Below are 17,155 nucleotides of genomic sequence, written 5' to 3' on the forward strand. Positions count from 1 at the left end.
ACTCTAGTATTTCTACCAGAAATATCATTACCCAAAGCAATAGCCTTCAAAGGTAAAAGAGCATAAATAGAAATGTAGTAGCAAATGCAGGGTGCCTAACCATAAAAAAAATAATTAAATCATAAGAATTTATCAACAAACATTTCCTTACACTATGCATATTTCTTTAAAAGATTTTGTGGAATTTCACAGAATGCAGAAAAGAGAACTCTAAAGGAAACGGAAACTAAAGGTTATGAAAACAAGTGAATTAAATGCTAAGAGCAATCAATGAACTGTATATAATACTCTATGGTGCATACTGTGTACCAGATAATAGTCAAAGTGCTTCTCATAAATTAACTCAATTGTCTTGACTACCCTTGAGATGGGTACTACTGAATTACCTTTTTACAGATGAGAAGACTAAAGTCCAGAAAGGTGAAGGGATGTGCACAGGGTCACAAAGCAGTTAAGGGGCAGGGTTGGGGATTTCAACCAGGACAGCCATGCTCTTAACTACCAGGCTGTCCCCGCTCTGAATAACCTTCTACAAACATCACTTACAAAAATATCTACATCGTGTGCAAAATGTCCTGCTCTGAAAGTAAAACAAAGCACTAGCAGTGGAACACCTGCTGAGCTTGGTTCTGAGGAAAACCATGCCACCTCAGCATTTGTGTAAAGAGTTTAGAATTCAGGAGAGACAGGCAGCATTAGGATAGGATTGACTAGTCATGCTACTGAGAACTGTAACAATGTGTAAATTTCCTTTATGGAATGTGTGCTTCTATAAAAGCAAGAGGAGCGAGGTATGAGTTGATGATGATGAAAACAATGCACAAATGAAAGTTTTTCCTTTTGCTTCGGTAAAAAACTGAAGGAGAAAGAGTAAGGAATACACGTCCACCTTACATCTTGTTAATGGGAATGGCCATTTTTCCCACCAAATAAGTTTTTAAGGAAAACAGCCACATCTTCCTAGATGCCCATGTGAACTATATCTAGGAAATCTATTCTTTATATGTTCAATACAGGGATCGTTGACCACAACCGTATAATAAACACAGTACTGAATCAAAGTCCAATGCAAGTATTCATTGCATAACGTAGAACCACCCTTCAGAGTCATATCTAAAACCTCTTCCTTGTTTTTTCTAAATATATACAATATGCTATCTGCATGAAGGAAAGCCAAGAGGTATTTTACAGTAAGTAAAGTATGTCTTCTTGCAGATCTTAAAAGTTATAAATATACCAGTTCAAAACTGCAGTGACATACTTCACTTCCAATGAGTAAGAAAGCAAGACGGGCCACTTAGTAATTTTAGATGTGCTGAGTCTTTAAAAAGCCCTCCAGAGTTAAGGAAATGATTTATTTGTACTGAAAACCACAACTTGCATACGATTAACCAATCTAGAAAAAGATGAAGAGGGTGGGGAGCTTGTGGGTAACAGATTTGGGGTTTCATTTCATTTTTCACAACCAATGAAGTGGTTAATAAAGAAAATTAAAGGGAAAAAAAAACTATGACCACAAAGAGACCAATTTAAAGCAATTTTAGTGAACCCGTACACAGCTAAAGAAAAAAAAAAATCTAGCACTAGTTTGCTAAAGTAAATATAGTAACAGACAATAGGAAACAAACTTTTCCTAAACACCTACAACAGGCAATGCAGAGGGGGAAAAACACCTAAATACACTCCTTCAAAATCAACACAAATATTTTCTAAGAGATTCACAGAATTTTTCGTTTCTCTATTTCAAAAAAGTAATAACATACCAACAAGCGAAGGGAGAAGCGCTAAATGACCATGCTGAAAACAAAAATCAAACGTGTTTAAATTTCTTAACTATAAAGATAGTGCTAACCTTCAGCATTTTATAAAGCCATTTTCAAAACAGGAAAAAAAGGCCCACTTACCTTGATACATTTTCTGGAATGTACTCTAGGACCGGATATCCATCACTTCTAGATGACAGGTCACCGTGTGATTTCCACGACTCCACTAAAGTATTGATGGGAGGAAAGGAGCTCAAGTGTTGGAAAGATTGGTCTCTAGCTGATCGTGATAAAGATATTGTACCTTGAGCACCAATCCTGTAGTGAAAGGACTGTCCACCTGAATTCACACCAACAATGGCAGATGAAGGGATGCTGGCCTCCGGGTAATAGCTCCCATCATCCGGTTCTTGTTTTATCCCCATTGGGAAGCCACTGCCTTCACAGTTACCATCGAAGCCGGGCACAGGTGGTCCTAAAATTCCTGATAGAGAATAATAGTCTTTATCATCCATAAAGGAAAAATATGAGCCATCCATGAATGGAAAGGGGTTGACGGCTGGATTCCCTTTAAAAGAGGTGCCCGAACACGAATGCTTGGTTGATTCTTGTTTTATTGGTACTGAGAATGGGGAATCAGAATTTATTTTGCTATTTCCTCCTAGACACGAGCTGCTAAAAGCTCCATCTGGCTCCGGCTTTATGTACTGGATGATGTTAAGCTGGCCAGTCACACCATTGGAGACTGCACTCTCTGCCTCCTCAGTCTTAGGAAAGGGAAGCTCATGAGCACCTTTCTCGTGTGTGTCTGGACTAGGAACCGCATCCCGGGCTGCACTGGATCCAGCCGGGGTGCCCGAAGCAGTGTAGCTGAAGGCGTTGCTTCCCGGGCTACAGATAGATCCCACGGTACTAGCAGTGGGGCTGGACAGTGTGGATCTGTTATTTGTGTTGGAAGGGCTGGAAACAGAGCACCTTGAGTTGTTGATATTTGCCGGGCTGGATACACAGGATCGCAGAAGGACGTTATTAGGACTGGAGACTGGCGATTTTACACTGCAGTGACTCGGGGGGCTGGAAATGGGGGATTTCATGCTACTCAACGGACTGGAGAGAGGAGAGCCCACGTTGCTGGCGTGGGCTGGGCTGTGTGACCTGGAACCCCGATTCTCCACATTAGGGGAGCACGGCAGAGGAGTGCCCTGGGCGATGGGGCTGTGCACTGCGAAACTGCCAAAGCTAGCCGAGGTGGAGGACACACAGCTGATGCCGGCAGGGCTGCAGCCCGAAGATGACATATTCAGAGGGCTGCAAACAGAGGGGCTCTTCTCGTGACACAGGATGGGGCTCTTCACCATGGTGCGCATGACCCCGCCGTTCTCGGAGCTCCCCGAGTCAGCCATGAAGGACCTCAAGGGCCTGCTCACATTCCCCAGAGTGGAGGGACGGTGGCCATTTTCTTTATAAAATTTCACCATCTGTTCGACGTGTGGATAGATCTTTGCTGGACTCGCGCTTCCTTGTGGGTTCTGCTGATCATAGGCATAGTCAGCCTCTCTTACGGAATCCATGTATAAGCCCATGGACTCAGCCACGGTTGCCGAAAGTTCCTTAGATTCCAGCTCGGTTTTAATATCAGATGGTAAAATCCCAGACCGATTATTGTCTTGCTGAAGGCAAGGGAGTAGTTCCTGTTTTTCTTTGCTGCTTCCTTGAGTACTGTTGTTTGGAATAGCACCGGAAACACAGCTTATGTTGACGACCTCCATGTAGTTATTCTCATCGGTCCGCTCTGTAGGTCCCGAGGAAGAATGCTCCGCAGCCTGAGAAGCTTGACCCCACCGTCTTTCCATATCTAGACCTTCAGGGAGACTGTGGTAGCCTTTGGTTTCCATAGCTAACAAATAAATTTATATTAAAAAACCGAATTAGAGTTCTTGATAGCAAGATTACTCTAAAAGACATTCTGAAATTGCATGGAATGATCTCTAAATACGTATTCTACTTAATACAAGCAATACTTCTAGTTATATTAAAATTATTACCTTCTTAGGTGCTGATACAACAGTCTTGACTATAATTTGGAAGTCAGAATATAAGAAGCAATAAAACTATTTTGCATGGAAATAAAAGTAACGTCTTTGCTATAATACAGCCTTTAGAGGTTGCAAAGTATATTTACCAATAAATCATCTTTGCTATAATACAGCCTTTAGAGTTTGCAAAGAGTATTTACAAATGTTAACTTATTTAATATGCAAAGTAATCCTGGGGACTCATGAGGCAGGCAAGGAGGAAACTGAGGGCTTAGTGAAGAGGGCAACTCGCCCAAGGTCAAAGGCATAATAAGTGACAAAGTCAGGTTTAAAACTAAATCTTCTAACTCCAAAGCCTTTGGAGTCTTTCCAGCATATGGAAGCTGCTTTCCATATCTAATACATGGCTTTATTAAAAACAACGAGGAAATGCAATTAATGTTACCATTTCCCAATATAAAGTCATCAAGTGAATGATCACAGGCAAAATAACTTAAGAATTACTTTTAAAACAATAAGATTTTCTTAATATGGATTAGTGATGAAGATAATTTAATATCAACTCTATTATGTGAAGAGTCACATATCCTGATTAATTAAGCTGGTCGATAACAGAGAGGCTGTAGGACAACTTAAGAATATCAGGACTCTAGTCTGTATTTCAATCCTGGCAAGGACTCTGACATGCAGTCTGACCTAGCGGTACTTCTGCTAAAACGACTCCCAACAGACAGCCAGTTTCAGTCTCAACAGTTAATGGAGGAAGTTTGAGATGGGCCCTGACAATTTATGTGTTCATTCATTCAATAAATATTTACCCAGTATGTGCTACATCCTGGGCCTACAAGTAGTCACTGAAATCTACAGTGATAAACAAAACAGGCCCAGTCCCCGTCCTCAGGGAGCCCACAGGATTGTTTTACATATACCATCTTACTCACTGGCTCTCTCTATAAATTTATTTCATAGGTAGAATAATGATAATAGGCTATATTTATATAATTCTTATGCATTATATCATTCAATGCCACATATATTACCCTTATAAACAACCCTACAAGACTGGCAAAAGTATTATCCCAAATGATACAACTGGGGAAACTGAGGCAGGGGCCACACAGCAGAGCTGGAATTTGATCCCAGGTGTCTACACCAAGCTATCTCAACCTTGGCCCTATTTGGGACCTGATAATTCTTTGTTGAGATCTGTCTTACGCATCATAAGATGTCCAGCAGTCTCCCTGACCCCTACCCACTAGATGCCAGTAGCGTTGTGGCAGCCCAGACTGCCTCCAGACCTTGACAAATGTCTCTGGGGCTGGTAGGTGCAAAATCACCCCTCGTCTGAGAACCACCACTCTAAAGAAACATGTCTCAAAGAAAACGAACTCACTCTCAATGAAACTTCATTTGTGCATTTCCATGCATAAAACAATTAAAATCTTCAAGTATGCATTTTAAAAATCCTTTCAGGTGTGTAAACATTCTCTGACCCAAATAAAGGTCCTGATCTACAAGATGCAGTTTCTGCAGTTCTGAATACAAATATTACTTTAGGCCTCTCAGCCCTCTCCCCACCAACTTTTGCCACTCACAATCTCCATCTGCCCTATGTTCCCCTCATTAAAAAGAGACTAGGATGCTTTTTTGCTCCAGAAATTATATTAATTATCATGGAAAAATAATATAATGACTCTACTAAATAAACTGGCATGAGATATTGCAGGGCTCACTGACAAAATTTAATGCCCAAATTGTCCAAGTATCATAATTACCTCTTACTTTTCTGTACTCTACACTAGACTTTAAGTTCCCAGAAGGCAGAAACTTTATCAATTTTACCACTGCATCCCAAGACGACAGCATAATGCAAATTTAAGAAAGTTAAACTATTATAACATAATCAATACTCAGTAACTTGTGGACATTAAAATCTCCCAATCATGCAGTGTGCTTTTACTTAAAGAACATTTTTCTATAAATTCCTAATCACAAATCAAATCACAAAACAGTGGAAAATAAGTCAAATTACGAAGTTTGAGGAGGTCATCTGGTAATTCCAGCTGAAAAAATTAATGTGGATGAAAGCTAAGTGAAAGTTGAAAAAAGAAAAATATATATATATATAGTGAAATGGGACCAAAACAGCTAATACTGGCCTTTTCTACCTTACTGAAAAACCATTTAATAGTAGCCATGGGTTGAAAATACCAGTAAATATTATGCCCTGCTTCTACTTCTACCTGAGAATATTCTGTCTTCCCCATAGCAAACTTGAACAGATGTATATCTAACGTATAGATGTTTCAGGTCCAAGTTCATTAAACACCACAAGAAACATGTCTACTCCTGTTCAAAATTGAACACCTGTGCATCATTCCCCCACCCCCAACCCCGTCCCTAAACCCACATTCTCTGTCTTGGTGAACTGCACCACCCTCTACCCACATGCCCAGAAGTCACCCTTGCCTTGGCACCCCCACCAAAGGTCTCCACAGGCTCACCCCTCCTCAGTCCCACACCTACAGTGTCACTCCTTGCCCCCCAGGCAAGAGAACCATCTGCCCTGGGTCTGAAGGGCCATCCTCATCCAGACCCCTCCCCAAAAATTCATCCTCCAAATTGTCTTTTGGAAAGCATGATCACTCACTGCCTTTTCTGAAGTTTCACAGAAATTTGCATGCTAAAACTCCAGGGAAGTTCCACGGTACAGAAATCTGTTTCCTTTTTAATCCAGAGTCCTCTAAATAATTTGGTTACTGCACCTTTTTTTCACAGAACACCTACTAGCAGGCTGAGGGACACTTTTCACCACTCTGCCTCCAAGCAGGAGCCACGGATACGTAAGGCTATGTGAAGATTTGAAGAGAATCTCTACAACAGCTGACGGGCAAGAACCATCTTAAAGCAATCTACAAGAAAGCACCTTGTCAGCTAACATCATGCAGGTGATCATAACTTTCCAAGTCCTGTCTGGCTAGCCTTGAACTCTCTTGACAATAACATAAACCAGCCTGCATTTCACCACATTATTGACAGGGCTATCATTAGAGAATTTGCAAAAGGTTTTGCTGAAATCTATTACATTAGCTTTGTTTAAGGTATTCTCATCTACCAACCTAATGCACCTCTCAACAAAGAAAACAGAGTAAAGGCTGGCAACAAACACAAAACAATGGAGGACATCAGCATGCTTCCATTGCAAATATTTTTAAAGACTGGGTTTTTAAAAGAATATGATTATTGAAGTATTTTATGCTGAATTCTCCCGATTATCTTAATTGGTCTTCTCTGTAAAACAAATGGATCAGTTTAGGTAATTATTTCCTACAGTGTCCAGGAAATCCAGGCTGTCTTTTTAAAACCGGCATAAGGACCATGGCTGGAGCAGAATTTCCTGAACTTACTAGTGAATACTCAAAATATTAGTTGATGAATATGATCCTCATAGAACTTAATATCCAGATGGTAAAGGGAAAGTTTTGTTACTAAAGTATAAGACGAAACAGATACCAGTATACAAATCTAGCTTATATAAAATCAGATTTGTCTCCCTTACAAATGGAAACTGTTAACAGAGACTCCCTTGGGACAAAGACAAAAACAATGAGGACCCCTTAATTTTCATGCAAACGGCCTCCCCCCACCCAAAAAAAATAAAGGAACTTTCACATAAGGAAAGTAAGGAAAAGCACTGATAGTTCTACCTTAAGTCATAGATATGCTCTTAAACACTATTTTGCAAAGGAAAAACCTGACTTTAAAATTTTATATTTTACAGACTGTGTTAAATTGCTGTTTTCTACAAGGAAGTAGTTTTTTTTCAGGAGTATTAACAAGGAATCTTGCGAATTTATATTTTATCTGAAAACACTTTCACTTTTACTACCCCCCAAACATAGTTCCCTTCAAATGCATCATTTTCTATAGTTATTTGACTATAATGACATCTTAAAGACAGAACCTTAAGAATTTCATAATTTGCACCGGTTGCATAGTTGTAAAAGTTCACTGTTTGTAACTATTTTGCTGTCTTCCCCCCTGCATAACTATTACTAGGTTCCTCTTTTTTACAGATGAGGTAAATGATAGAAATCAGCCCAAGGTCACCTAAGGGAGCCGGAGAACCAGTTAGAACTGAACACATCTGATTTCTATTCACTCACCTAATTCACTGAGCCACCTGATCTTTCTAAAAGCCCCGAACTAAACTATTTCTCCCTTAAAGGAAAAAACTCCCCTTCAGATTATTTTTAAAAACTTCTCTCCTCAAGCATTTCCATGATAGCGTGCTATGAAGTCAGATATAAAATTAATACTTCCCAGAACTTCCCAGACGGAGAACGCTGTTATCATTACTATGTAAATAAGATCAATAACAGCACTTAGAGAAATGGCAATTCAAATGTTAAAGACCAATTACTGCATTTGAAATTAAGTGGTTTCAAAAACTTATCTGCTATCAAGTTTTCCTACTTGAAAACTTGTTATAATAAATAGTTAAAACTGTTGGTGCCATAAACCATTAAGATTTAAACCTGGCCTTTTAAAATGCATTAGGAAAAGCTGTGCACCTAAATTCAGTAGCAGGGTACTGATGCCACCAAAAGAAGCCTCATTCCTTTTTGGATGCCTTTAGAATTCCAACTGATGCCACAGAAAGCATAATCTCTTTTAGGAGTTTCGCGAATACTAAGGAACGGGAAATGCACGAATTTCCAGAGCCCCTTTCATACAGGATCTATCAGGATCTGTTATCTCCTTCAACTGCCCTTTTACCGCTACACCTCCGGCTGAGATTTGGGTGCTTCCGCAATTGATAGAGGAAAGAAATATTATTCAAACGTCCTTTAAAAACTGTACAAGGAAAACGATCCGAAATTCATCTTTGGGTAAAGGGAAGGGTGGTAGACCTCCCACTGCCAAAGCCGGTTGAAAGCTGCTCGTTAGAGGGCATTTATCCAAAGTGGCCAAACTTTCCCAAAATAGTCCTCTGGCGGTCAAAGGGGAGAAAAAGTGGAAAACCAAAACAAAACAACAAGCACACAGCACCCTACTGACTGCCTCCGGATTACGCAGCCACTTCTCCCTGCAAAGTGCACGCTCCCGCGCCGCGGCCGCACGCCGACCCGGGCAAGCGGCGCCCAGCCGCGCACCCGTACACACCTGCCTCGGCCAGGGTCCGTCTCACGGCGTCTACCTGTTGCAGCGCTTGCCAACGCCACGACACTCCTGCTGCGGAGCCCCCCTAAATCCAACAACATCCAGGCCAGCGAGTGCCGCTCTCCCTGCAGCGGGAGAGTCCGAGGCAGCAACGCTCTTGCACCCAGGTGACTGCACGCGTTTCCTCCGAGCGGCCTGAAGTTGGCTTACGTCTTCCCAGTCCAATGACACCCCGGGCGCGGAGGGGCGGAGAGGAGGGGCACGGGTAGGGCCAGGGCGGGCGAAGTAGGGAGGGAGAGAGCTCGAGAGGGCGGGCGAAAGCCCGGAGGGGGAGTGGGCCAGCTCCAGGGCCGGCCCTTTTAAAAGCCGGTCACATGTCCAGATAAAAAGTTCAGGTTGCTATCCCGCCTCCCTGGGCCCTTCCCATTGGCCCGGAGGGAAGCGAGTCTCCACGCTGCACGGGTCAGGCTGGCTTCTCAATGGGCAATTCCGGCTGTCAGTCACCAGGAGGGCGACATGACTGATACAAAGTTGCTGCGACACAGCCTGGACTCGGCAGCTCCCTTAAAGCCGCAGAAGCGGTGGCCGCTTGGGGTGCAGGGCAGCGGCTACGCCACTAGGTACCCTCCACCCGCGGCCCCCCGCCCCCATCGCTTGACTGCCCCAAAGTTGCTCACGCCCACCTGGCTCTCCTCCTGGTTAAACCCAGGATGTCTGGAAAGACGTGAAAAGTCTGGTGACGCGGAAGAAGTCGGTTTTTCCGAAAGCCAGTCAAGGTGCCGTCCCCTGTCGCTCTCCACCTGCAGCTCCAGGTGAGCGGCAGCCTTGGCCCAGGCGCCGCCCACCGCGTCCGCGCTCAGGGGAGAACTCTCAGTGGGCTTCTTCAGACCCCCGAGGTTCCGCTCCCCGCCCCTCCCGTCTGTCTGCCGAGTTACCTCTCAGCCGAGAAGCCGCAGCGTCCGCAGCCAGCGAGCAAGAGGATCACGTTCCCACTCGATTTGAATTTCCTTGTTTTAACCGTGCCGGAAAAGCGAGTGATTTCACTGCAGCCAAAACCCTTTAAACACAGCTTCTCTCCCACCTCCCCCACCCCCGAAAAAGTGCCAGGGTCTAGAGCTGCTGCACTCCTCCCTTATAATTTTGTTGCTTTATTTATTACTTTCGTATTGGATTTTTCCACTAGTTCAGTTTGAAAGAAAGCTTACCATCGAGGAGAGTCACTTCTTTATAATGGGGGGGGGTGCACATAATTGGGAGAAACAAACGGGAGTGGGGAAGGAAACAAACTTGTTTTCTAAGGATCAAGTGTCTGCAAGAAGAAATTTCGGTTTCCCTCCAATCGCCTCCACCTCGATTCTCCTCCCGCCCACCCAAACGCTGAAGCTACTAAGCGAAAGGATGGGCTTCTTAACTTTGATTTCTAAGGACTTTGAGGCTCCGCGTATGAGGCTCCGTTTTAGATTCCCGGCTGGCCCAGAGTCAGCACCAGTGACGTACACACCTAAATCTGGTCCCCCGGCCCTTGGCGACCCGCAGCCCGGCGGCGGCAGCTGTGCAGCCTCCCACCTCACCCTTGCCCCGCACCAGCCAAACTCGGAAGGGGGGAGGGAGTTAGCCCTGTGCTCAAAGGCCCCTCCTCTCCTTACAGTTAATTAAGCTTCAGGTTTCAGACCCAGAACCCAGGAAAACTCGAACTCTCCGCCGCTCCAGGTACAAAACTCCCTGGCTGCGGAAGAGACGGCGGCGGCGCAAGAGAGCTGGTCCCAACCCCCGACTCTGGTGCTCAACAGTCCCCCGCGCTGAGCGGCCCCCTGCGCACCAGCAGCCGGGAGTCCCCGCAAGTGTCCCAACTTTCCCGCGGGGCCCGAGGTCATGCGCGCTCTCCTGGCCAAACGAGCAGCCGGGCATCGATCGCACCCGGGGCCGAGCGCGGGCGGCCGGCAGGAGCGAAGGGAGTCCCGGACCTAGCGCCCGCGCACGAGAGGAGACAGCGGCTCCGCCTGCGCCGCCGAATTATTCATTATTAAAGGAATGGACGTGTCTCTTTTACTAAGTTTTTACCTCCTTTACGGAGGGCCGGTCTTGCCCTGGATCTCAGCTTCTTGCAGAATCTAGGTTAGAATCTTGCAGGGAGAGCCGCCGCGATTGCTCGCCCGCCGCCCAGCACCCGCGCCCGGAGGCGGCCCGGCGGGCACCTCATCTCCTGACCGCAACCCACCTCGGTTCGCCAACCCGCGCCCTCTGCGCGGACCATGCCTTCCCTGGGGCAGCCCTGTGCTCCCCGGGCCCCCTCCCGCCGCTGTCAGCGCAAAGTGACTGTCGCCGCACTCACCTTTTCTAGGACATGGTGGGGAGGCTGGGGCGCGAGGGGTGGGTGGGGGCAACCAACTCCCGCCGCCGCCGCTATTGCCGCCACCAGCAAGTCCAATATTAGCAGATCGGCGGTAAGGATGGAGAGGAAGAGAATCCCGGCAGTCGTCCTACTGACGGTGGGTAGAGCAATAGAGCAGTAGTGTCGTTACCCGGCAGGAGGAGGCGAGGCGGCGGCGCCAAATCGCGCAGAGCGGGACGCGGGCGCCCGCCCGCCCCCAGCAGCTGGCGGCCGGGCCTCAGGCGGGCCCCTCTCCCGGGGCTGCTGGGTCTCCTGGGCGGTGACGGCGGCGGCCCTGGGAGCCGGGAAGTCCGGCGGGATGACCCCAAGCCGGCCGCCCCGCAACGGGCTCTCCGCGCCCCCTCCCCAGGCCTGGGGTGGCCGGTGACAGCTCGGGCGGCTGAACGTGTGTGTGTGTGTGTGTGTGTGTGTGTGTGTCTGTGTGTGTCTGTGTGTGTGTGTGTGTGTGTGTGTCTGTGTGTGTGTGTGTTAAGGGGGCGGCCGCAGGGGGAGCCCGTGGCGCCGCGGCCCCCTCGCCGGGTCACACCCTCACCAGCGGGAGGAGGCAGCAAAGCATCCAGCCACCAGCTGGTGGGAAAGGGGGCCGGGGGCTCCCGTGGCCGCCCTCCCACCCTGGCCACTGGCTGCGAGGAGGCCCAGAGCAAACGGAACCCCGATGCACGTCACCCCACACCCCTCCCCACGGCTCCCCAAAGTCCAGCCCTGACCTCGCGCCCTGGCCTCAGGTGCAGTTCCCAGCCGCGGGGGGAGACGCGGGCTAGGGACCACGCGCCGGGGGCAGCAGGGAAAAGTTTCTTTCCCTGCTCCCCAGCTGCCCACCGGGCGAGGCTGCTCCTCCCCCCCCCCACCCTCTCTCGGGCTCGCAGCGCCTGTGCCCCACCCCCACCGTGGGGGGGCGGCGAGGAAGGACAGGGTGTCTGCGTGCGGGGGAGAATGGCGAGGAGAGGCGGGCGCCACCGGTCCCCTCGCTCTCACAGCGACTCGGACGCCGCCGTCGCCCGCTCGGCCGAGCGAGCGGAGGAAGGGGCCGAGCGCCAGGACCCCTCCACTCTCTGCTCGCCGAGCGCCGCGCGCGCCCCCGCGCCGCCCCGCGCGCCCCCGAGCCCTCCCGCCGCCCGGGCAGACACCTACGCAAACGCGAAAGTGAAAGGGGGGCGACCGAGCCGAGAGGGCGGCGGGCGGCTCAAGGGAGCGCGGCGGGGGGCGGAGGATGGAGCTGTGACCCGCGGTCCCGGGATTCTCCAGCTCCGGCTGCCCTGAGGAGCCGCCTGTGCCTCCTGGCTCCGGAGTCTCCAGAAGTCCCACGTCCTCCACCCCCCACCCCGCCCCCCCGCGCCACACAGATCACCCTCATGAGAGCAAATGTGTGCGTGTGTGTGTTCGTGTTCACGAGCACTCACGTGTGGGAGAAATACGCTTCCGCCCCAGACTCTTCTACCTCACCGTTACACTTACCCTTAGCAGAAGATTTGGGGTGGGCGGGGGCATGCATTGTGAATATCACTACCACTTCCAGGCTCCACTGCTTCTGGTCCTTTAGGACTCAATTAAACCCCAGGAACTGACAACATACGCCCCTTTCCCGGCTACACACTCCTTTTCCTGCAGGCTTTATTGACCCCTTCCCCCTGCCCTTTGCTGGGTTCTTTCCCGTTTTCTTCCTAAATAGCTGTGAAAGTTGTTAATCCCTTCCCACTGTGTTAAACACGGAGCTGCACTGCTAACACAATCACTACGTCTCTTCAACCACAAACCCACTGTCCGAGTCCCGAGCTGTCCATTGCGTCGTCACCCACACAGTGCTGGCACTACCCTGTTCTTGCATGGCTCAAGGTGGCATCTGGCCTGTAGCAAAAGAACATTTTGCCTGTTTCCTTATGGGTAGGGAAGGTGATGTTCTTAAGGTATTATGTTTTAGGTGAAATCAAGAAAACAATAATTAAATGATACATTTAAAAAATTAACAATAAATATTCAATGAACTTTAAAAAGCACCACCATGTAAAACTGTATTGACTGCAAAAACTGAATTTTGAACTGCATCAAAAATAGGACGGATTGACGCTGATGGATTGATATAATGGACAGAAGGATGAACAGTTATGTGATTAAAGCATGTATATGGTACAATACTAGTAGTAGAATCTAGCTGGTGGTTTTTTTGTATGTTTGAAATTTTTCATAATGAAATGTTAGGGGAAAAGAACCCTCCTTTAAGGTACTTTTGTAATGTAAATTCAGTTTACAAAATCGATAAATTAGGCATTTGATTATTCTTTTCCCCTTTACAAAACGATTGTCCTTAAACGTTTTTTACCTAGGTACTCCATCACTATTTTAATCAGTAATTTCTATTACAAACATCTTGTCAGGGATCAGACTCTGTTGTAAAGCGGGGTTATAACTGCAATATTTTAGAAATCTAGAAGATTTCTTCCTGCGTTTTTCTCTTGTCCAATTTCAAATTTTAATCTTCCATGCTTTAAAACAGTTTCGTATTATAAAACTAAGATTGAGTTTTTAAGCATTTATATATATTCTTTTGAAACTTTTTCACACCAAAATAGCTCGTGGGGAGGTCCATATGCCCATGTATATCAGTTTCTCTTATCCTTCGACAGAGATGTTAGGGGATCTTGCCATTACTAACAGGCAAAACTTTATTTTTGGAAATCTGAGTATTTGGGTATTTGCCCAAACTTTTGAACGATAAAGTTTCCGTCTTCTCTTCATTTACTTTTGCTGGCTGCAAGAGGTGGTCTTGTGCCACCCTAAAAGGAAAACAGCTCCAAGATAAGATCTGTGGCTCCCTCATCTGAAGAAAAGGTGGCACTGGTCTTGCTGGGAGTTACCCCACAAGTAGTGTCTCTGAGAGACTCCATCAAAGATGGAGATGCAGGTTTTTCCTGGTTGTTCAGAATATTCTTCGTTCCAATGCTCATTAATAAAGAGCCCTATCAACTTTAAAAATGTACGCCTAGAAATGTCATTATTTGCTGTTTTTTAAGCTCTTAACAAACTCTGTTCTTTTCATCCTTTTAGATGTATTTTTTCTTTGCAAAAGGGTAGAAATGTGTTTTTAAGAAAAATAAAAATTAAGAAAGGAAAAGCACAGAAATGGACCTTAATTTCATCTCCAAATCGTTGGAGACTATTTACATCTGCCGAATAGTCTCAAAGCTTGAAGCAGCATAAGATCTGTCCCTTTTGACAATTGTTCACCCTCCTTGCACAGTCGCTGTACCTCAGGACACCTCCCTCCCTCATCCCATTAGTGTCAAACTCCCTGAGGTTTGCTACCATAAAGTGCAGGGCTCTGCGTTTGCAATTTACATGTGTGACGTCACATCCTCTATTATATAACTTCAGATACAAAGCTTAATATCATCTAAGTTTGTGTTGGAAAAAATCCTCCCTTGCTCTTTATTTCAGCTTTAGCAGAACCACCCCTTAGTTCTCTGATCCAAATCCCACTTCTTCAAACAGCTGACACTGGGGGGAGAAATAAAAGGCATGGAGTTGTTTAAGCCGAGAAATTTTAAGCAACCCCCCCAAATTGAATATATTTTGAAATGTATTAAATACCACTCCTTTATATCTTTATTTACTGATAGGAAAGTAAAGCCCATTAAGTATCATATAATTTAATTGTATTCAATAATTTTAAGAAGTTAAAGACTAAGCATTTGGTCATAGTTAACTTCATTAATAAGCCTAGTCATGCTGGCACTTTTTTTTTTCTTTCTAAAAAGCTAAGCTTTTTTTTTTTTTTTTTTCCTGTCTGTTACCAGCTGTTGGAAAGAGTTGAGAAAGAGAGAGTCAGAGAGAGAAAGGAGGGGGGTGTTGGAGAGAAAAGATGAATAGGAGAATAATATAAGATAGAACTTCTTTGTTTATTGCAAAACACACGTTACAGTTTATAAACATTGCAAGCAAATAAGAAATTGTGGACCAGAAGAGAAATACAAAACATATCAGAGTTTTAGTTAATATCCAAAATAGACCAAATTCAATTTTCTGGACTACTTGGAATATTTTATTAGCTCTGCTTACTCATTAATTTCCATATTTGTTTACCAAACTATTTATTCATCTGTCTACCTTAATTTCATTTGTAGTCATTTTAAACAGAAAACACACAAACCTCATACATTTCTATGACCAGATTTTGAGATGACAGAGCACCAAACAGCACATGCATCACAATTAGTATGCCATATTATTAGAAGCAAATCAGATTTCACTGTGCCTACACTGATGTTCTAAATTTAGAAATAATGTACAGTAGTTGAAAAAGGGGGAGGGGTAGGAACTCAGAGCAGTGTATTTTAATAAAAATAAAGATATTTGCAATTATTCTTTCCTTCTCTTTTTCTTGGTTTAGTGCAGGAAATTCATCACCTTTAAATAACTGTGCTAATCTTACATAAATAACTGCATGGTTTGTGGGCTCATTAGAATTATGCATCAAGGCTGTTTCTCTGATATTATGTGCAATAACAACCGCGGAAAAGTGAAACAATCCAGTGGGTCAGGTGTGGGAAATAAGAGTCTTTGTCGAACTTGATGAAAAACTCATTTAGAATTTCTCATTAGGACTTCACAGGAGCAGTTATCTTTTCAGTAGTTGGTGCTATATTTTTAGCAGCATTTTAACAGCTGTCAGTAACAACTAAGACAACATTCTGATCAACACTTTTTAAAAAAATTCTAACAAAGATGATTGCAAAGAAACAAAATGCTTCAGGATTTAAATGTTTAGCTCTGAAAGCAAAAACAAAAAAGATATTTTCTTGTGACGTAAAATGTTAACAATGCATCAAAGGCAGGCAAAAAGGTATCCACATAAAATGAGGGCAAGTGAATTCTTAAGTTTTCATTTACTGATGCCTAGGTACACATAATAAAGGTTAATTTATTCTTGAAAGGTGTGTTCAATGTCAGAAACAGAAACCTCAGAATAAGATAATGTGCACTGGATCTTGTCATATATTTGCAAGTAGGTCAGGAATAGCCATGTGGGCACCCGAAAGGAATAAAATCTTCTCCCTAACATTAGAGTTTATAAAGGGGGTTATCACATGTCAGATATATGACACTGGAAATAGCAGACAGAAAAAATGTAAGAGGCTTCATGACAGATGTCATCCTTATTCCTAAAGATAGAGGTAAATTTGCTGTGGGTAATGCATTACAAAGCAAACTAAAACTAATCTCTGCAAGTGTCAAATTTCCCTTTCATCTGCAGTCTCCCCAAACTGAGTGATTTTTGTTCTAAGAGAAGTAATGGTATATTATTAAAGCAGCCTACTGAATCATCCTATCCAGAGGTCATCTGCTCATTTCGAGGACCTAATCCAAATTTTGAGTTTGTCCCAACTAAGGCAACTGAGTATTTCCCACTTCATCTAGCTGGCGTGGTGGGGAATGAATGCATTCTTAGATCAAATGATATTTTTATTATATTGCATTTGTTTTTTTTTTTCCTAATCCTTGTGGGGGCACCGATCTACTAGCTCTTTCAATATGAAGCCTTTTTAACTGCTTGGTAGGACTTTTTTCAACAGACATGTGAAATTTTCATAAAAATTGAGGTAGATATCCTTTCTTCTCTCCCAGCACAAACCCCTGTCAGATGCAAATCTTTTGGGGTTGATATTTTTTCACAGAGCATTATATGGTTTTCTTAGTGCATACATTTTTGACATTAAATATCCATGTGTAAAAATGAAACATGTATCAACACCTTCTATATGGAAGGTATAGGCCACATCAATTATTAATATTTAAACCACAATCTA

The 17,155-nt window shown here is 44.8% G+C and overlaps 1 protein-coding gene across 2 annotated transcripts in view; it reads right to left on the minus strand.

The window, feature by feature from the left end:
- Positions 1–9,318, minus strand: part of NR3C2 (nuclear receptor subfamily 3 group C member 2) — a 370,425-nt gene extending 361,107 nt beyond the window's left edge. Inside the window, exons 1-2 of one of the 2 annotated variants that reach the window (XM_027117133.1) lie at positions 8,966–9,318; positions 1,905–3,660 (exon numbers count right to left, since the gene is read on the minus strand). In XM_027117133.1, the coding sequence (XP_026972934.1) occupies positions 1,905–3,658 (1,754 nt within the window). In that variant the 5' untranslated portion in view covers positions 3,659–3,660; positions 8,966–9,318. The remainder of the gene's footprint in view (positions 1–1,904; positions 3,661–8,965) is intronic. The other variant, XM_027117134.1, reaches the window with a different exon arrangement.
- Positions 9,319–17,155: the final 7,837 nt, after the last annotated feature.

The sequence above is a fragment of the Aethalodelphis obliquidens genome, unplaced genomic scaffold (assembly GCF_003676395.1).
Source record: "Aethalodelphis obliquidens isolate GAN/ISIS:26980383/991018 unplaced genomic scaffold, ASM367639v1 scaffold17, whole genome shotgun sequence".
Taxonomy (NCBI): domain Eukaryota; kingdom Metazoa; phylum Chordata; class Mammalia; order Artiodactyla; family Delphinidae; genus Aethalodelphis; species Aethalodelphis obliquidens.